General features: G+C 39.1%; 1 protein-coding gene across 2 annotated transcripts in view; it reads left to right on the top strand.

Annotated features, from left to right (window-relative positions):
- LOC141294223 (band 4.1-like protein 1) overlaps positions 1 to 21,789 on the top strand; it is a 90,874-nt gene that overhangs the window by 53,403 nt on the left and 15,682 nt on the right. The window contains exons 10-14 of one of the 2 annotated variants that reach the window (XM_073826304.1): positions 1,343 to 1,495; positions 3,922 to 4,019; positions 4,602 to 4,777; positions 8,390 to 8,586; positions 14,680 to 14,829. In XM_073826304.1, coding sequence (XP_073682405.1) covers positions 1,343 to 1,495; positions 3,922 to 4,019; positions 4,602 to 4,777; positions 8,390 to 8,586; positions 14,680 to 14,829 — 774 coding nt within the window. Of the gene's footprint in view, positions 1 to 1,342; positions 1,496 to 3,921; positions 4,020 to 4,601; positions 4,778 to 8,389; positions 8,587 to 14,679; positions 14,830 to 15,592; positions 17,133 to 21,613; positions 21,665 to 21,789 lie in introns of those variants that run through there. The other variant, XM_073826303.1, reaches the window with a different exon arrangement.

Raw genomic sequence — 21,789 nt, 5'->3', positions numbered from 1 at the left:
CATTCCTGAGCAAGCTCTGCACTGGTGGCACTCCGATCCCGCAGCTGAATCCTCTTTAGGAGACCATCCTGGCACTTGCTGGACTTGCTGGACTTTTCTGAATCCTTCTTAACAAGAATTGAACCTCTTTCGTTGAAGTTCTTGATGATCCTATAATTTGTTGATTTAGGTGCAATCTTAGTAGCCACAATATCCTTGCCTATGAAGCCATTTTTATACAACGCAATGATGGCTGCACGCGTTTCTTTGCAGGTCACCATGGTTAAGAATGGAAGAACAATGATTTCAAGCATCACCCTCCTTTTAACATGTCAAGTCTGCCATTCTAACCCAATCAGCCTGACATACTGATCTCCAGCCTTGTGCTCGTCAACATTCTCACCTGAGTTAACAAGACGATTACTGAAATGATCTCAGCAGGTCCTTTAATGACAGCAATGAAATGCAGTGGAAAGTTTTTTTCGGGATTAAGTTAATTTTCATGGCAAAGAAGGACTATGCAATTCATCTGATCGCTCTTCATAACATTCTGGAGTATATGCAAATTGCTATAATAAAAACTTAAGCAGCAACTTTTCCAATTTCCAATATTTATGTAATTCTCAAAACTTTTGGCCACGACTGTAGACACTACAACAGCAAGTAGTTTGTAATTAGTACCACTAATGAATGTAGAAATCATACACTCAACATTTAAAGGCACAGTTCACCCAAAAATGAAAATTGTGTCATTGATCACTCAACCTCATGTCTTTCCAAACAAATAAGACGTTCGTTCACCTTTGGACACAAATTAAGATCATTTTTTTCCTAAATTAAATCCTGCATACATGTAGACAATGCAACTACCTAGAATACTTCTTTGTGTGCAAAGAAAACAAAAATAACATAAACAATTTCTTCTCTTCCATGTCAGTCTCTGCCACATGTTCACGAGAGTACTACAACACATTGTTCAAAAAAGTCATAATTTTTTATCATTATTGTTTTCTTTCCAACAAAAAGTATTCTCATAGCTTCATAAAATTAAGGTTGAACCACTGATGTCACTATGGGCTATTTTAAAGATGTCCTTACTACCTTTCTGGGCCTTGAACATGGTAGTTGCGTTGCTGTCTATGCAGGGTCAGAAAGCTCTTGGATTTCGTAAAAAATGTTCCAAAGGTCTCACAGGTTTGGAACATCTGTGGGTGAGTTATTAATGACTGAATTTCCATTTTTGTGTCCCTTTAAATGTCTTGTAAAAAATGTTCACTAACATTTTTAGGCAACCTTCTTGTAGTGGAAGTTGTGTAATTTAGCTGACTGTGATTTTAATAATCATCCATTCTTTCTGAGGCAGGATTCAGAAGGGATCGATATCATGCTGGGCGTGTGTGCAAATGGTCTATTGATTTACCGTGACAGACTGAGAATTAATCGATTTGCCTGGCCAAAGATCCTCAAGATCTCCTACAAAAGGAGTAATTTCTACATCAAGATCCGCCCTGGAGAGGTAATCAGATCTTTCAGAGAATCTTAGTGCTAAACCATGAACATTTTTACAAAAGTATCAGTCTCTTGAAAAACAGTGGCATATTGCTAAAAGCATTAAATAGCACAAAACAAACACACACACACACACTCAAAATATAAATTGAGATTTTAATGTGAAAGCATTTGAAAATTGGTCATTTGATGTTCTTCAATTTCACTTTCTTAGTGGATCCCCTGCAGAACTTCCACTGCCATCTGCAATTTTAATTGCTGTCTCAGGCTGATTTACCTGGCGCATAGTTGCTTGAACACACTGAACACAGTTTGGTCATAGAATTAACTATTGGTGACCCTGAGATTTTCAATTACTGCCAAAAAATTTTTTTGCTTGAAAAAAATAAATATTTTTGCAACAGTTGCTTGAACCTAATTGAAAAAGGTGAAATTAACTGATAACAAAGTCCTTGACCCTGCAGCTTAATTAGTGGTTTGAACTCCCAGTCTAACCATTTTGCCACTGAATCTAGCCTATGCAGGTCCCCAATGCAGTTAGTTCAGTCAATACCTCTCAAGTTTAAGGATCAGTTTTACAAACAGCTTAGCAGCATAGATTTACTGTTCTCTGAAAATGACTTAACAATAGCTGGCAACAAAAGTGAGTACACCCTAAGTGATAACTGCAGTATGTTGTTTAACCATGCAAAGCCACATGTCCTATTCATCATGTTTATGTTTTTGTCTGCTTGACAGGACCATACAAAGTTGTGTATCTTGTATTGGAGCAGTTAAAATTAGGTGCTTTAAGTGCAATTCTCTCATACTGACCACTAGATGTTCAACATGGCATTTCATGGCAAATAACTCTCTGAGGATTTGAGAATTAGAATTGTTGCTCTCCACAAAGATGGCCAAGGCTATTAGAGGTTCAGTAACACCCTGAAACCAAGTTACCCTACAGTGGTCAGGGTCATACAGAGGATTTCCAAGATGGGTTCCATTCAGAACAGGCCTTGCAAGGGTCGATCAACGAAGTTGAGCACTCGTTCTGTGCGTCAGGTGCAGAACATGGCTTCAAAAAACAGATGCATGAGTGCCGCCAGCATTGCTTTAAAGGTTGCAGAAGTAGAAGGTCAGCTTGTCAGTGCTCAGACCATACGCCGCACACTGCAACAAGTCGTTTGCATAGGCGTCATCCCAGAAGGAAGCCTCATCTGAAGCTGGCTCACAAGAAAGCCCACAAACATTTTGATGAAGACAACCTGTCCAAGAGCATGAATTACTGGAACCATGTCCTGTGGGGTGATGAGATGATGTCCAGCATGTGTGGCAATGCCCTGGTGAAAATTGTGTCTTGTCTACAGTCATCATGGTGGAGGTAGCATCATGGTCTGGGGCTGCATGAGTGCTGCTGGTACTGGGGAGCTGCATTTCATTGAGGGAAACATGGATACCATTATGTACTGTATAATCTGAGGTAGAACATGATGCCTTTCCTCCAGAAACTAGGCCAAACACAGTTTTCCAACATGATAACGATCCCAAACAACAGCACCAAGATGACAACTGCCTTGCTGAGGAAGCTGAAGGTAAAGGTGATGGGGTGGCCAAGTATGTCTCCAGACCTGAACCCTTTTAAGCACCTGTGGGGTATCCTCAAGCGTAAGGTAGAGAAGCACCATGTATATAACGTCCAGCAGCTCTGTGAGGACTGGAAGAGGATCCCAGCAACAACCTGTGCAGCTCTGGTCAGTTCCATGCCCAGGATGATTAAGGCAGTGCCAGTTAACAATGGCGCTATCACAATATATTGACACTTTTGACAAGTTCACTTAGGGTGTACTCACTGTTGTTGCCATCTATTTTGACAATAATGACTGTATGTTGAGTAATTTTCAGGGGAAAATAAATCTAAACTGCTATACAAGTTGCACATTGACTACTCTAAAATATATCCAAGTTTAATTTCATTAGTATTGTCCCTTGAGAAGATATACTACAGTAAAATGGTTGCTGAAATGTGAGGGGTGTACTCACTTTTGTGACTATAGAAGAGCATATGGTAAATAGAAACAAACATGACAGAAGCCAAGTGTTCACACCAAACATGACATGAATGCATGGCAAACGAACACAATCATAAGCCATGTACTCAAACAGACACACCAGATGGGCAAGAGCACATGACAAAGAAACCAGTAACAAATGCTATGTTCTCACAACAAAAGAAACAACTTAAGATATAAGCACCTGGATCCCGACACAGGATCCAAAATAGACAGAAGTTTCAGGATTTAGACCCTACTGTCCATTATAAAAGAGAAAAGCATACAGCCAAGGAGAATTACCCCAACATGGGTGTCAGGATACTGTCACCACATATAATAGAAGTGACCCGATCATGACAGTGAGCTATCTGATTTGTTCCTTCCTTTTTTTACACAACAGTACGAGCTATTTGAGAGCACCATTGGCTTCAAGCTTTCTAACCACAGAGCTGCCAAAAGGCTTTGGAAGGTTTGCATTGAACACCACACCTTTTTCAGGTAAACTTGTTGGACTAATTTTATTTATTTTATTTTTTTATCAGCATTGTTTCAGCATTTTTGACAGCCATTGTTTTGCTTCATGTTTCTTAGTGACAAACTGAGTCAACATTGTGTTATGAATTTAGCTTTTATGACCTTCAGTCATTTGTATCTGACCATCCTCACAATGCCTAAAGCTGTGACACTATTGAATATGTTTTTGTTTCTTGTCTCCCACATTTACATGATATAAATGGACTCAATCGAGAATTTGAGTAAATACTGTAGAGTCTAGTGTGGCTGTGTCTTGATAGTCATACTGCCCTTTTTAAATATATGAGAAAGTTTAGGTATGGTTAAGATTAATAAGGGATCTTAGATTGAATGCCTCCATATCCTCTGTTACTCCAGGTTTGATATTATAAAGACCAGAATACCAGCAAGATTTTGTGGTGGGCTGATTTGAGACAATTACCTATCAACCACTGTGTAGCTTTTTATTATTACAGGGGGTTGTCTTTTTAGTACTTTCTGATGCAGATCATTAATGAAGTTATTATCACTAAACCAATCATATTTTCCTGTACTGGTCTGTTTTAGGCTAGTGTCTCCTGAGCCACCACCAAAGGGCTTTTTGGTGATGGGTTCAAAGTTCAGATACAGTGGGAGGACTCAGGCCCAGACACGGCAGGCCAGCGCTCTGATCGATCGGCCTGCTCCCCACTTTGTGCGGTCCACTAGCAAGAGATACCTTCTTTCCCGTAGTCTAGATGGAGGTAAGAGCATTTTTGTCTTATATCGTCAATATTGTAAGAAATTTCAAAGATATTTGACAAGAAGTCATTGCTGCTGTGCTGTTGGGCAGTGTCCGAACCTGAATAATTTATTTTTTTGTTAATTTCCCTGCTGGAAAAAAAACTGCTAAAACCAGCCTAGGCTGGTTGGCTGGTTTTAGCTGGTCAACCCGCCTGGTTTTAGAGGGGTTTTGGCCACTTTCCCAGCTCGGCCAGGCTGCTCTTATTTGGTCAGGCTGGGAGACCACCAGCTAAAACCTTCCTGACCAGCCTTGCCAGGCTGGGTGACCAGCTACTTCCAGCTTAAACCAGCTAAGACCAGCCAACCAGCATAGCAGTTTCTAAGGCCATTTTGTAGTACTATCCTTTTATGCAATGCAAATTACCCCTAGTCTTGTTTTCGTCTATCTGTGCTCCATTTTCCAGCCTGTTGTATTAAGAGTTCAACTGTGCTCATTATACCATTGTTTTACTTTTTCTTTAACAACAAAGGAGCAACTGTGTTGATTCATTGCAGGTGTCATTCTGAAAACTTTGCGACATGTATATGGCCTGAAAAACAATTATAGCCTAGAAAGCCATCTTAGTTCACCACAATCTCACAATCCCATCAGTTCCGTTAATCAATGTAATCAATGAATCTCTATACACTACACAACAATTCTCTTATTTACATTGCATTTGCATTTAGTTTGTTATTAGATGATTCTTAAAGGTTGTATCAGCGATTTCTAGCCTAAAACATAAAGTGTCAATTTCAGCTGACCTTTCTTCACGATCCACTCGCTGCCTGCCCCATAAATTGTCTGTGAAAAAAACGCGTCTCTCTGGTCAGCCTAGGGTCCGAGATATGCCAAAAAAACAATCGGCACTACCAACCTTTCCACAGATAAACAAACAGTGTTCCAACCAATCAGCGTCAGGGGTTTGGTGTTGTGGACTTTCGCTCCGCCTCCCTCACATCCCAGCACCAGTAGGAAAGTCCACAACACCAAACCCCTGACGGTGATTGGTTGGAGCACTGTTTGTTTATGTGTGGAAAGGTTAGTAGTGCCGATTGTTTTTTTGGCATATCTCGGACCCTAGGCTGACCAGAGAGACGCGGTTTTTTCACAGACAATTTATGGGGCAGGCAGCGAGCGGATCGTGAAGAAAGGTCAGCTGAAATTGACACTTTATGTTTTAGGCTAGAAATCGCTGATACAACCTTTAAGCATGCAGAACTGCACTGGACCAAAACTTTGGCATTTCTAGGGGCGAGTGATTTCTGACCAACTTAACCACTGTGCCAACCCCTCCCTCCTCTTTTTTTAAAGGCATGCTGTATTTATACAGTATTTTAGCATTTTTAAATGTTCAGATAAATATTTGAATTTGTTTATAAGGCAAAAAGTTTATAAAGCCTTTTTTTCATAAATTGTTTTTTAAACTTTTCAAAGGTTTCTTTATTATAATGTTTAAATTAGACTCAAATCTGAATAACATATTTACAATGTGACCCTACTCAATCACTCGCACACTGCCCAAACACAGAAACATTCAGGAGCTCAGAAACTTCAATACTAATCAATATTGATGAAGCAACAGCTTCATAATTTGTAGAGAGAGACACAGACACAGGTTATTCACACACACAACTCTCTCTCTCCCTCTCTCTCTCAAAATGGCCATATTTGAGGAAAAAAGTCAAATAGTTCATCAGAGGATATAGCTGTTGGCCATTTAACATTTCTATTGATGTAGATTTGCAGCTTCCATCTTATCTTGCTCTCTTTCAACGTTAAACTGACACTTCCTATCACAGTTTGCTTTGGTTCTGTGAACAGTAGGCCCTGTCTACTTTTATTTGATTAAGCTCAATTATTTCTGACATTGACAAGCGCTGTTAGACTGCTGAAGCATTGATCTGAAGCACCATAGTTCAAACGAACATTCGCAAACAGCTTTGAACTCCAGCTCTCGACCAGTGGTTAGAACCATAGTTTCTTGTTAGTAAGTCATATGGACTTAATTTATGCTCTTGGGCACAATAAGCAAGCTAACATGCAGTACAATCTTCCATTCAATCTAAATAAAATTCAATCTAAATATAAATGCGTTTGAATATATGCATTTTTGTGTCCGTCCTCTATAAGCACCGTTTTTGAATAGTGCGCATGTGCATAAATGCCTGAGGGAGTATGATGTAAGAGGGAACCCACGATGAATCAAACATCAAATAAAGCAAAATGACAGGGAACAAAAAAATTTTTTTAATTAGTCATTAGGTGCCATGTTCAATATAGCTGCAATTTTTAGATCTTTAATCAGTTAAATAGCAGAAGTTGAACATTGTTGAACTAATGTGGTTCAAACGACGGAGATGTAGAGTTGGGGTACTTGAACTTGTACTCGGACTTGAGTAAAATTTTTACCAAACTCTGACTTGTCACAGACTCGGATGCATTTTTACTTGGAAAAGCCGAGTCCAGGGACAGTTTTTACTGACTCGATGCATTATTGCGAAATTTAGATTTAGTATTCACAGGTGTTTAAAAGTCTTGCCAGTACTTGAAAACCCGCAGGTTTCTGTGCATATACACACCCAAAGTGTGCTCACCGAAAGCGCCTCTTAGTCAGCGTGCTAGTGCTGAATTAAGTTCTCTTTTGCATGTTATTGCTACACACTTACACGAAAAGTAATGTCAAAATGCACCGTCTTGGAGATTATTCATGTAAATGCAGTCGGGTTTGTATACGATTTGTGCGTCCGGTCTTAAAGCGACAGCAACGTAAACCTACTGCCGCAGACTGCGTCATAATCAAACAACAAAAGAAAAAGAGAAAATCACTCACTGCTCTTGATTGAAGCAGTTTAGCAACTTAATAAGAATCATCTATATTTAATATATACAGTGAATATTGTAGTGTTTTATTTTTACATTTATTGCTATTTCTGTGGTAGGTCTAACCATTCGTCATATAAAACCCAAAACACACACAGCCACAATTAGAGATAAGAGTTGCATTTTCTGCTCCTCAGGTCTCATTCACTAAGCTTCCTACCCACCCCATTGATTTGATACATTTACTATATAACAACAAATAAAGTCAAGTCCTGTCCTGTCCTGCCCTATCATTTTTCACATTCTAAAAGCGGTTTCTCTCTGAAATATGTCACAATACATCAAGTCAGTCAATGAGCCAGTCAATGATAGTCCTTAGTGATAGGCTTGGTACTGTGCATGTTTACCTTAATTAATAAATGATGTCATCATGTCCATTTCCAGCAGTTGTAGAGTCATTAATCGATGGAATTTAGGTTCAGATAGTTGGCTATAAACAACAGTATATAATTTACAGTATATAATTTACAATGTATCACATAACGTATATTAAGAAAGCAAATAATATAAATTTAGTGATAATAAATTTACTGATAATATTTTATTGATATTTTACTGGAAACTCAAAAGGAATATGATTTTTTTTTTTGTGATGCCACAGTATTACACTACTGATTATCTTAAAACAACTTCCAATGCACGGATAGAATTCAGTTCTGTATCAGTTCTAAGTAAATCCCTGAACATTCTGCTGTTGTGTGTCAAACAGAGTTTTGTCAGCCGGTGTCCATGCTGGGTGAAATTCATGATGGTCTTTCTCAGAAGAGTGAGAGTGAGCAACCACAGTTTCTGTCTGGAGATGAAGCTGATCCCGACCTCAGTCTGGATCAAGACCAGGAACAGGATCAAGAGCATAGCAACAGTGAAGAGACTGTTACAACCCCTACAAGGAAAAGGGACATTAAGGTAGTACATTACTATTTCATGAGAAATCACAAATTCCTAAGAAATTTCACAAATCTCCAATTTTACCTGCCTGCAAATCCCTAATTATAGATTAACTTCAAAATCAAAATAGGTAACCATCAGTAACTAAAAGATATTATTTTGGGGTAATTTTTTGCTTTCAAGTACAAGGCTGCAAAACACTCTGCTTTGCTCCTCAGTGCCTTTTTACAACAATGTGAATTACTTATAAAAACATCCAAATGCCGCTTTTACCGTTGACATTGACATTTGACATTGACTGACTTTTCACAAACTTTCTTCTCTCACCCTTTCTTCAACACTGCTGTTACATTGTTTTTTGCTCTTATTTTTATATTAATTTGATATTTTCCTGTTTTCTCATTTCCCATTTATTTCCTGTTTCCCTGTCATAATTTGTTTTTATAGTAACTGATTATGTTCACCTGTTCCTTGTTTAGTTCTAATATAGCCTGTGTATTTATAGCCCTTAGTTTCAGTTATTCTTATCTTTGTATAAAAAACAGTATTTTTGACCCATACAATGTAATGTATGGGCGCCACAGTACCGTACATGATAAAAGTAGCCCAAAAATCAGCCTCACAGTGATTTCTGCATTTGCGTTGCACTTTATGAACTTTATCTCCAGAGCATCTTCGAGAGAGTTTTTCGCCATATTATTTGAAATAACTTCACGACAAATACAAAGAAATTTTAATAGAAATATATTATTATGATTATGATATAGTAAAATGCATGTCTCAAAATAATAGGCTAAAACTATACTATTATTTGTAGCGAATATCGTTCAACCCAAAAGATTTCATCCTTATAAAATAATAAACATGCATCTTCCTATTTGACAAGAATAAAAAAGCGTTTTTTTTTTTTTTGTTGAAAATTCATTGTTATGCCTATATATTTAATATATATAATATATATATATTATAAATGAACGGGCACATGTAACATTTGGAACAGGCCCACACACACACAGCAAACAGCGACAGGGGAACTGAGCATGTGGGATTACATGCATTTGGCCTTCTTTAGGTCAAGTCATATATTCTTATAGTCATACCCAGGTGACGTGTTGCTCATTGATTAAGCCTTGTAAAGTGCCATTTTTGAGTTTACCTGAACCCACATACAAGCCCATTACAAAATATGGTTATCATCAAAGATAAATCAATTATAGTGTAAATTTTTTTATAGGACAAGTTCTATAGAGACTACATCTTTTAAATCTATGTCTATAAATATCAGTTGCAATAGTACCAATGCAAATAAAAAACGGAAATGTTCTAGTTTGTGCGTGACCATTATGATTTGTGTGTATATGTAGAATGTTAAGACCCCTGTATACTGAGTTGAAAATCTCAAACAATGATACCAAAGACACATTTTTTCCTAAACGCTAACATTTGCAGTTTACTAAAAGCAAAATTCTGCTGCCTTAATCTACTTCACACTATCAACGTCTTTTGATGCACAGTGGTCATGTGAATGGTTTGTTCTAGCTTATTTAATCCTTTTCTGTTGTTGCTCTTGTACAAGGTCTCACTCTTGTGTTTACTGAACTTTCCTAACTTGTCTGTAACTAACATCAACCTTGTTCCTGTTTATCTCTTCATCTCTGCTGCTTTCATCTACCTGTCATCTACAATTGAAGGAGTCAACCCCTCTACGCAAGCAGGAGGTATCTCTTCCTTAAGGTTCTTCTGTTGAACATGTTTCTGTGTAGAACTGGTTATTATGACATAAATCTGCTACAGAAATTAATAAACCAGACATTGTGCTATATAATTTATTCTGATACAGTGCAAGATACATTTGTTTGGCTACAGAATGGAATATTTCTCAAACAAGTAAAGACAAGACTCACACTATTCTCACTCTCAGGGCACCCAGTGTGTTTATAAGCAAAGCGACACAACACATAGTTTGGTGCCAGTATGCCAAACCATTGCAGAAAAACAGCTTAAGATTGATTATGCCATCTTTCATATCTCCTGACCACTAGGTGGCACTGTGCCAAAATTATGCAGGTAACCTCAGGACATGGTTGTCTTTTCTTCTATTTCACTGACGACTTGCAAGATCTATGAAACAAGAAGCCTTCGCTGTAAAACAGCCTCGCAGTTGATTAGACCTCCTGCTCGGCTGACTCAATGCTCTCAGCTATTTGGCATCTGCAAGCAGCTGCGGTCTCTTATCCCCTGCCACTATCTGGTGATCTAAAAGAGCCTATTTGAAAAAGCAAATTTATTGTTGTTGCAAATACCACGCAATTTCTGTCACTCAAGCCTGGACCTGCCACTGCTGCCACCTCCCAGCCAGTCAACCCTGAGCCTCGACCAGATGCTACCTATTTCCGAAGCGCCAGGAACCCCAGCCCAAGTTAGTGTTGGACCCAGTGCCGCTGGAGTCATCCTGATCTGTGAGACAGGAAGAGGAGGGGGCTAAGGACCACCCCTAAATGGCCTCTTTTATACCTCTAGTCACTCCGTTTAGTTCCTGGTGCTGAAGGCAGTGTGTCTTTTGTGAACTCTGGGCCCGCTCAAGCACCCAAGCAACTATCCGCTGTTATAGCGTGCAAAAAAATAAAAACATTTCTCACGAGTGCCTTGTTCCTGGACAGCGACCATTCACTGTAATTAATCCAACCCATTGTCACGTGGGCCGAGGCCTGGCAGGCCATCCCTAAAGTGTCAGACTGTTTTTTGGGGATAGACTGACTGAAGACCCCTGCATTTAGCGGCAATGTCCCTACCTTGGTTCAGAGCATACATCCTGCATTCCGAGCTGATGAATTTGCTGACAAAAGAAGCCGAGTAAACAGTTCCTCCAGTTAAGAGCGAGTCAGGCTTCTAAAGCCATTAATTCTTTGTCCTCAAAAGATAGTGGCCTGAGGCTCATAATCTATCTCAGATGCCTGAACCATGCCCTCATTAAACGGCCATTCAGGATGACTACATTGAAGCAGATCCTCTCGAAAACACACCCAGGGTACTGGTTCTGTTCTCTGGACCTGAAAGATGCTTGTTTTCACATCCAGATAGCCCCCCATCACAGATGATTCTTGAGATTTGCCTTTGAGGAAATGGCTTAGCAATACACAGTCCTTCCCTTCGGACTGTCCCTGACACTCTGACACTTTTAAGTATGTGGTCTCTTGGCAAAAACCGGCCTGTGCTCTGGCTAAAACCGTAGTTTCCATGCCATGAAGAGTGTCTCAGAAGGCTACGCATCAAGGTGGACTAGGCCTGTGTAACAGCTCTGGGCTCCTGAAAGAACACTCAATGGATGGTACAGGGCATGGCCCTGAGAATAGTCTGCAGGAGAAAGGTTGTCTTGACAGAATGCTTCCAACACGGCTTTGGTTGAAAGCAGTGGAAAAGCTACACATCAACTGCCTGGAGATGCTGGCAGCGTGTCGGGGCCTTCAGGTCTTCCTGCCAGAACCTGAGAGGAAACCATGTTCTGGTCAGCTTGGACAGTATGTTTATGGTGTATTCCATAAATCACCAGGGAGGGCTCTACTTATTCTGGTAGAGCCTCTCCTAGAATGGGCTCAGCTCAACTTACGTTTGCTGAGAGCAACGCACATATCGGGCAGATTGAACCGAGTAGCAGACACGCTGTCTCGGAGCAATGTCCCCTCAGAGGAGTGGATGCTCCATCCGCAGTTGGTTCAAAGGTTCTGGAAAACCTTTGGCTGGGCAGAGGTAGACCTCTTCGCCTTAGCAGACAGCTCTCATTGCCCAATTTACTATTCGAAGGACGGCGATGCGTTGGCCCACAACTGGCCCAACCTCCTCCTTCACACTTTCTTCTTGATAGCCCTGATCTTGTGGGTTGCCCCACTCTCGAGGAACCAGCATTGGTTCTCATAGCTGTCTCAGCTGCTTGTAGCAGCCCCATTGCCCATTCCCAGAACCTCCTCTCTCAGGCAAACGGGACAATAATGCAAAGTTATAAGTCACGTGACGAAAATGATGCGAAATGACTGGTGGCGGATCCAAAAGCGCAAGAGAACTATTGTTCATGAACGTTTAATTTCTTCGTTTAAAATAAATGAGCTGGTCTTTATCGTTGCTGTGTTTTCATAAAAAAATAACAATGAATCACAAATTAAGCATTTGTTTTAAAAAAGGGAAACCTTATTTATTTGGGGTAGGCCTACAACGCAATAAGCGTTCGTCTTCTTTATTTTGTTAATAAGAGTTAGATGTTTGATAAATGCGAATTTTCCATTGTACTACTTTATGACTGGTCTGTTTTAATAATAATGAACCACAATCTATGTTTTAAAAGTGGAAATCCATTTTATTTGCTTTACAAAATTTTATTAACAAAAAACATGAGAATGCGACATAGTTGCTGCTGACTATCTTAAAAGTTTATGAAATCAAAAATTTGAAATTACTTACACAGTCATAAGCTCCAGGTCTGCTTCCTTATCCGACTGATCTGCCAGCTCAAGGCTCAGTCTATTTTTTTTTTTTTTTGTAAATGCGTTTTTGCACCATGTTGACTGGTGTATTTTTAATCTTCAATGACGGATGCGGTGACGTCATGCGTCAATTATTGTCATTGTATTTTTTTCCAATGAATTTCAATGAATATTCGAATTAATAAAATTAGTTTTAGTTCTTTTTTTGTTACAAGTTTTAAATTTATTTATTTTTAGCACCACACCCCCAGCACACCCATTTTTTTCTTTAGCTCCGAGCCAGGGGGTGCTGCAGCACCCTCAGCGCCCCTACTTCCTGCGGTAATGAATATGGCTCCCCCAACCCGAGCTGTGGACTCTGCATCTGTGGCCTCTCGATGGGAGGCTGCAAACCTCCCCAAGCGTGTTCTAGACACCATTTCTCAGACACTATGAGCCCTACCTGTGTACTCATGTCCATATTTCAGAATAACAATACCAAGATTATATATTGTGCATTAATTGTGGCATTGTTTTAACAACATCATGTAACATTACAGGATTTATTTCCATCATGAACATTCATTTTAACCAAGATTTTGTATTGACAGTGGAAGAGTCAAACCATTCTGTAAAGTCGATTCCAGCACATCCTAAAGAATTTTAATAGGGTTAAGGTCAGGACTGAACCACTGAACCACTATTTCAAAGTTTAATCAAGAAAATGGTTGTGCAAGGCTAACAAGTCCAAAACACAAGGCAGAGAGGGTAATTCCAAAATGCAGGGCACATGTCAAATTCCAGAAAACCCAACAAGAGAAAACATTTAGAAATGCAGACTGTGAGGACTGGCAAGACTTTGCAGTGATGTTAAGAGAGGAGAAGGGCAGATACTCGAAGATGAGAGATGAGTCAAGGATGTCCTCTGACAGCTCTTTTGGCCTTTCTTTAGGGCCATATCCCTCCCAGTCTTCACAACATCTGTAATCTGTAGAACGTTTACTCTGTTAGCAAAAAATAGTTCTTATAAAAATTATAGCACATATCTCCCAAATAAACCTCATAATTTGAGCTGTCATTCACATCCATAGCACAAACAATGAAGGACAAGTGCATCACTATGATATATGAATAGATAATCAAGTCAATATCATCATAACACATTTTAAAAGGGATCAGTATGTTGGCTTCATTGAACTGTGATGTAGAATATTAGTTATTCCACCCATTCTTATATTTTTTGTGTTAATTCATGTCTAATTATCCAAAGAAGAACTTATACATTCTGCAGTGAAGTACATTACTAACAACAAAATATCAAACAGTTGTACCATGCTTCAATGAACATGATAATAAATCATTTTTTGACACATACCTTGGTTGTATGCCTATGAGTACATTTGAGTATTATGTAAATACCACGGTACTCTACGTGGATATGGTAGACATATGGTATTTCCATCTGATTCTATCACAATAGTCTATTCATTCATATGTATAGAGTATTTATTCAGTCTATACTCACATCTCAAGCATTATTAAACGGATCAAAAGACTAGCCTCATAACTCTTTAAACATGAATGGAAATATAAATGCCTACAATCCTACTAGATAATTTCCTGATCATTGCTGTTCTTTCTCTGGTTCTGTTTGTAGTTTCTAAACAAATCAGAAGATGTTCTATTGAAGCACCAAGCCAGCATCAATGAGCTGAAGAGGGCCCTAAAGGAGCCCAACAGTAAACTGGTGAACCGGGAAAAGCGTCTGTCAGGGACATCCCCAGGTGGCACGCCAGAGAAAAAGGCAGTGAGTATGGAAATACTGCATTAGGACAGAATATTTGTTCATGTGCTGATACTTGGTTTACTCTCTGCTGTCATGTTTGGCTGCAATCATCATGTGTATGTGTGTCATTCTGTAAACATTGTATTGATTGTTTTGCAGTGTTTTTCCTCAATTGACAAGGAAAATCCTTAATGTCAGTTCAGTTGTTATACCTTTTGGAGCATTTTTGTGGGTTTAGTGTTTATTACCAAACTAACTGTTGTCTGCTGACATTTGAGGATTTGAGATGTATGTCATGTTGCTTTAACAATATAAATTTGTAATATTCAGTTCTCCACTTTGTTCATGCCTTTTGTTGTGCCTATTGTATTTTTATTTTTGTCATTATTGCTTCTATCATTTTCATGATGCTGATTTATGTGTTCATGTTTGTTACTATGTGTGTGTTAAATCCTTTTCTTTATAATAATTTTATTTGTGTAGCATTTTCTTTTGTCTTTATATTTTATACATCTTAAATTACTCTTTAAATGTTTATAATATAAGATAACTTTTGGTTAATGCTCTTTTTTTTCTTGGACCTGGCCATCTATCAGGAGGCTGTTGGTGCAGGGGTAGGGGAACCTGTCAACAGCCTCTCGGTGGAGGGCTTCATCCAGAAGACTCTAGTAACTTCACTTGAGGTTCCTTTGACATTTAAAATTCACTAATGGTTACTGATTTGATGACAAGTTAGATAACTAACAATTTTAATCTATATGATTAAATAGGGCTCTGAGGAATGGGTGTTGCTCGACTATGAAATGGAGGAGAAAGGAAAGTGCAAAGCTAGTACACCTTCATCTCCTCTGGTCATTGATCCCCTTCTAAAGGAGGAGACAGGACAACAGGAAACATCCAAGATGACACACATGGAGCTAATGAGAAAGGACAGTGATGAAACTCAAATGCACATGAAGACTTTTGCATCCTCAGAAATATTACTGATGGAAAATATCACAGGGGAAGATGTCAAAACTGAGATTATATCGAAAAAAGAGCCTGCAGCGCTTGCTGAGTCTCGACCTAAAAACAAGAAGAATACCATTACGGACATCATAGAGGAGAGCTCCCAACATAAAGTCAGAAGAGAGAAAAGACCTCAAAGCTTAAACTTGAAGAAGTCGAGGGACTTTGTGTATGAGACAGAAGCCAAAGGTTCAAACATCACACCTGATAGTGCAGAGTCTGATGAGGACAACAATACTCAACTTATAAAGGAGACTGTAGTCTGTCATCCTGAAAATATCAACTCCACAACAGATACATGGTCATCACCAATGGCTGAAAAGCTAAATCAGCCAGCCACAAATACATATACTGCAACACTGCTTGAAGAAAACACAGAGTTTGACAGAATAATGGAAAATGAATTGCAGATTCCCAATCAGGGGGCAAAAATGATGCATGATAGTTTGCATGATGCAAGAAAGTTTGTAGAATGTCAAGAGCAGTCCACTGAAGTAAAGATTATGAACACTGAAGACAAACAAGAAAAACAAGATTCAGTCAGTAGTTCTAGCAAAGATGAACTGAAAAGTGTCAAGACTGATAATAGATTTGAAGTCATGAAAGTCATCATGATTGATAATAGCGAGAACGAAACAAAATCTGGGAAAGCAAAGAAGAAAGAAATGAAAGAGTTGGGTCTTGAAAAAAAGACAAGCAATTTTGAACTGGATGAATCTGCCGAAATCCAACTGGCCTTGGAACTAAGAAAGACCAGCCAGAGAGTTACTGGGCATGCAAGAACAGATATAACAAGAATTGTTCCATTAAAAGCTGAAAGAGTGAGGAGCGAAGGCTACAAAGATGACCTAGATATCGGACAAGGCTCTGAACTAATAAAAAGAAACTTTAAAAGATACAGTATGAATGAATCTGTTGTGACACACTTTGACCCTTGTAACTTGGAGAGCAGGGACACTAGCTATCCCCAAGCAAACCACACCACAAATCTAGTGAAAGCTAATACAAGTCAGGAATCATCTTCAGCAATCAAGGTCACCTGTGTGTGCTCGGAGCATCAATCGAGTTCACCAAAAAAAGGGGGTATACGGAATGAAGACACTACAAATGAGACCAGCAGAATAGTCCACAGAGATCTGCACACTGATGAGGAGATTTCAGATCTTCACATCTCAAAAACCACAGTCAACCAAAAAAATGCCCCTCCAACACCTCCAGTCAAAACAAAGAAAGCAAGAGAATCAGGTCTCTTTCTGCGCAATAGTCGCAATGTCAGCAAAGACCCAACTCTTGAAGCCAACAAAAAGAACCTTCCGGTAAATCAATATAACATTTCTTTAAATTTTCAGTCAATGGAAAACAAGTATTGCATGAACTTCAGATTGATTATAATGAATGCTGCATGACGGGTTCAATAAAAAATGCTATTCTGCATAGGAGATGACCAGTATTGCTACCAGTGTTAATTGAATTTTAGTACTGCAATCCAGAGTGTGTGGTACATACATTTTCTCTTGTATCTCAGGCATTTCCCTTTGTAAACCTTCTACATGCTTCCTCAAAGTGGATATGCTAATGCTGATAACTGTAGAAATACCAACTGAGAAAAGTGAACACAGTGCTGATGTGGTTGTCAGCAATGTATCAAGGAAGCACTTTGAGCATCAAACACCCTTTAATTCCTCCTGTGTTATGGTGATTTTTGTAGCTGTTTAAGCATGTGGATTGTGTCTAACTGAGCATGCCCTATGACATTCTCACTCCGTTGTATTCTTATGTAGGGTTTGTAAGACTTAATCTGATTGAAGTGGATCCACTTGTACTTAGGGGACCTTCTTCCTTTGGAGATCTCTACTGGGGATAGTTTTCTCATGAGGGCCGGACCATTTTGGGAGAAACTTTTTTGGAACACCCACTGGTTTAGTGAAGTTATAATACATCACCTTGTCTCCTACTTGAAGAGATAGCCTTCTGATCATAGCATGCTTTTCCTGCCCTCAGCACTTTTCTCCAAGTGTTCTTGCACCCATGCAAATGTCTGTTTATGGTCAGCCCTCAGATCTGCCACATACTGGTGCGCATTGTATATGCTGACATCTTCAGGTTGGTAGAGAAGATGCAGAGGGAGTGTCATCTGTCGTCCTGTCATTATTTCAAATGGTGTTACACCTGTGGAGTTATGAGGTGTGGACCTAATTGCCATTAAGACCAGGGGCCGTTTTACATCATAGTCCTTTCTGTTAGCTGAAATGTACTTCCCCAGCATCCCTACAATATTGTGGTTTGATCTCTCTACCTGCCCTGAGGACTGAGGATGGTAGGAAATGTGTTTTACCTGGACACCCAACATTTTCTAGTTCATCCATGACCATGGCTGTGAAGTGAGTACCTCGATCTGAATCTACAGAGAGGTGTAGCCCCCTTTGTTAAACGTGATTAATTAGCAAGATTAATCAGCTGTAGTATTTACAGAGTCATTTCGAGCTGGGAGATATTCCACTCACTTTGTGAATGCACATGTCACATTAAGTAGGTACTTGTTCCCTTTAGATTTAACTAGTGGACCAATCCATCTGAAGGTTAGGCTAGGGAAAGGTTATACCTGCCAAGACTTAAGGTCTTAGAGGGCTTTAGCAATAAATTTGCTTAAAATTATCCTGGTCCCTTGCTTCAGTACCTTTGGACTTTGAGGGGCTGGTCCGAGCAGTTCCACTCTGGGGAAGCTCTGACCTTTCTAGCTCCAGAGGAGGCTCACCATCATTTGCTTGGTCATTTTACAGCATGTTGGCCTTTATTTCTTTATTGGCTGTGGATCTTCTGTCACTATAAGCATGACTGTCAGTTTGTTTACCTTTAATTTGTTTTTTTTACTAGCACTGATCCAAAACTTGAATAATTACAACCAATTCATACTGTTATGCTTGTTTTAATCACTCGCCAAGTAATGCCTAGTAATGCGCTTAATATAAAAAAAAATAACGACAACATTAATTTAATTATTTAATGTGCTAACCTAATTTAACATGATAATTTTGCTGCCTTCTAAAAAACATTTATTCATCCAAGTTTTTAAAACAGCTTTGCATGTATCTTTCCCACGATGCACTGGCGCAGAGACTATTAGCTTAACATTAGGTGTGTTTGACTTGAACCATGGCTGTAGATGGAGGTCAACAAGATTAGCTGAGAGCAGTCGGGGGCAGAGTTGAAATCAGAGCCATCAAGTTGGACACTTTCTCCTCCTGTTAGTGACGCTCGCACTGTGTTTGCATACTCTATCACAGATGTGAATTAATTGCAAAATTTCTCAAATACATAGACATTTCAGAAACATTTTCATGAGCAACAGAAACACTTTTTATATACTGCTTAATACAGCAAGCTAACATACAGTCAAGCCCGAAATTATTCATACCCCTGGCAAATTCTGACTTACAGTTACTTTTATTCAACCAGCAAGTTTTTTTTTTGGGGGGACCGGAAATGACGCAGACTTCTCCCAAAAGATAAGACGATTTTTTATTTACATTTGAACAAAAAATGGCATGTCTAAAATTATTCATGCCCTTTGCAAAGTGTCACAGTCTATGGGAAAATCCAAAGTTCTATACCATTCCAAATAGTCTAAGCTGTTCTAAAGCATCCTAATTACCCTGATTCATTGGGAACAGCTGTTTTAATCAACTCAACAGGTGAAAAACAGAAGCTCTCTGCTGTTGGTTTGTGGACAGTCATGGCTAAGACAAAGGAGCTCACTGAGGACCTGCGGCTGCGCATTGTGTCTGCTCATAAGTCAGGAAAGGGCTATAAGACCATATCTAAATGTTTTGAAGTTCCAGTGGCTACAGTGCAAATTATTATTAAAAAATACAAGACGTTCTGCACTGTGAAAAATCTCAGAGGACGTGGTCGGAAGCCAAAAGTGACACCTGTGCTGGCCAGGAGGATAGTGAGAGAGATAAAAAAGAATCCAAGGATCACCACCAAGGCCATCCTGATGAATCTGGGCTCTGCTGGTGGCAACATCTCAAGGCAGACAGTCCAACGGACACTGCACACCGCTGGGTTCCACGGATGCAGACCAAGAAGGACACCACTTCTCCAGATAAGGCACACAAAAGCCTGCTTGGCCTTTGCAAATGCTCATCTGGACAACAAAGAAGACTTCTGGTCTTCTGTTTTATGGTCAGATGAAACAAAAATTGAATTGTTTGGCTACAATGATGTAGCCTTCATTTGCCGTAAAAAAAAGGAGAAGCCTTCAACCCTAAGAACACCATCCCCACTGTCAAACATGGTGGTGGGAACCTAATGTTTTGGGGTTTTTTATAGCTGGTGGACCAGGGAACCTAATCACAGTAAAAGGCACCATTAAAAAGGAGCAATACATCAAAATTCTCAACAACAACATCAGGCAGCCTGCAGAGAAACTTGGCCTTGGGCACCAGTGGACATTTCAGCACGACAACGACCCAAAACACAGCAAAAATGGTGAAGAAATGGTTAGCAGACAAAAACATTAACGTTTTGCAGTGGCCCAGCCAGAGTCCTGACTTAAATCCAATTGAGAATCTGTAGAGGGAGCTAAAGATCAGGGTGATGCCAAGGAGACCCTCCAACCTGAAAGAGTTGGATCTCATTGCTAAAGATGAATGGACAAAAATACCAGTGGAGACGTGCAAAAAGCTGGTCAGCAGTTATAGGAAGCGTTTGATTGCTGTAATAGCCAATAAAGGCTTTTCTATTGATTATTGAGAAGAGTATGAATAATTTTGGACATGCCACTTTTTGTTCAAATGTAAATAAAAGATGAGTGATAATTTTTTTCACAATGATGTCTTATTATCTTCTGGGAGACGTCTGTGTCATTTCTAATCAAAAAAACTTGCTGGTTAAAAGTAACTTTTAAGTCAGAATTTGCCAGGGGTATAAATAATTTCGGGCTTGACTGTATTTAAATACTAATAAAGTGGGGGTATATATGCTTTTATCAGTATTTTATGATAAACGTGACTCAATATAACATTGCGGCTACAGTAAAAAAAAGTTTTTACTGTTCTAAAAACACAGATTTGTGATTATTGGAATTGAACATTTTAAAATATACCTGAAACACACATGATCATTGTCATGCTGTGAATCTGGCCAGTTGTGAAACAACTGTGTCATCGTCAAAGCTCCTGCATTGGCGTCAGTGGCGTTGGTGCCATCTCAAATCGGACAAAATTTCTAACTGGTCAAATGTTGATCGATCTGCACAGCAGTTACCTATTGCTAACATCAAACTCTGTTGGCATCAGTTCTGAGTCAAGTTTTCCATACTCTTTGTGTGAGTAGTGCTGTTTGTGCTTGTTTTAACCTCCTCTTCTTCTTTATTTTTTTTCCTTTTCACCTCTCTCACCCCCGCCATAGTAAAAGTGCTTAAAACAACAACACAGAATGGATATTGCTGAAAACTCTGCAGTTAAACAACTCTTCTTTTCCTTTATTTGTTACTTCATCAGATGCTGAAAGTTCAACTTCACAATTAAACCTAATTCTTTGATTATTTAAACATTCCTTTTAAAACCGGTTGGTTTATTTATGTTAAAATAGATAGTGATGTTCTTATCTAAAATTTAGGCCAAGAGTCACATTTTAGAAATTAGAGGACTTTATAGTCACTTACAAAGTTAATTAAATCCGTGTGTGTGTTTAGGATGCAATGTATATCTTTCTTTCCTGGTGTGTTGCTTCAATAACAGAGCTAACTTTATACTGCTTCTCTCTCTTTCTTGTTCTGGTTTTCCTTTTTCAGGAGCCCCTGTCCGCTACTTCTTCTCTTGAAGACCCACAATATGATGTTAAGGTGTCTCATTTCACACAGTTTGCATGTTCTTGCATGTTTTTTAAAAAACACTTAATTTTCTACTCGTGCTCCTCTAACATCAATATAACAATATTAAAACATGCTTTTGAATGCTTCTATATGTT

The sequence above is a fragment of the Garra rufa genome, chromosome 20 (assembly GCF_049309525.1).
Source record: "Garra rufa chromosome 20, GarRuf1.0, whole genome shotgun sequence".
Lineage (NCBI taxonomy): Eukaryota > Metazoa > Chordata > Actinopteri > Cypriniformes > Cyprinidae > Garra > Garra rufa.
This window is presented reverse-complemented; position numbering and strand designations above follow the sequence as displayed.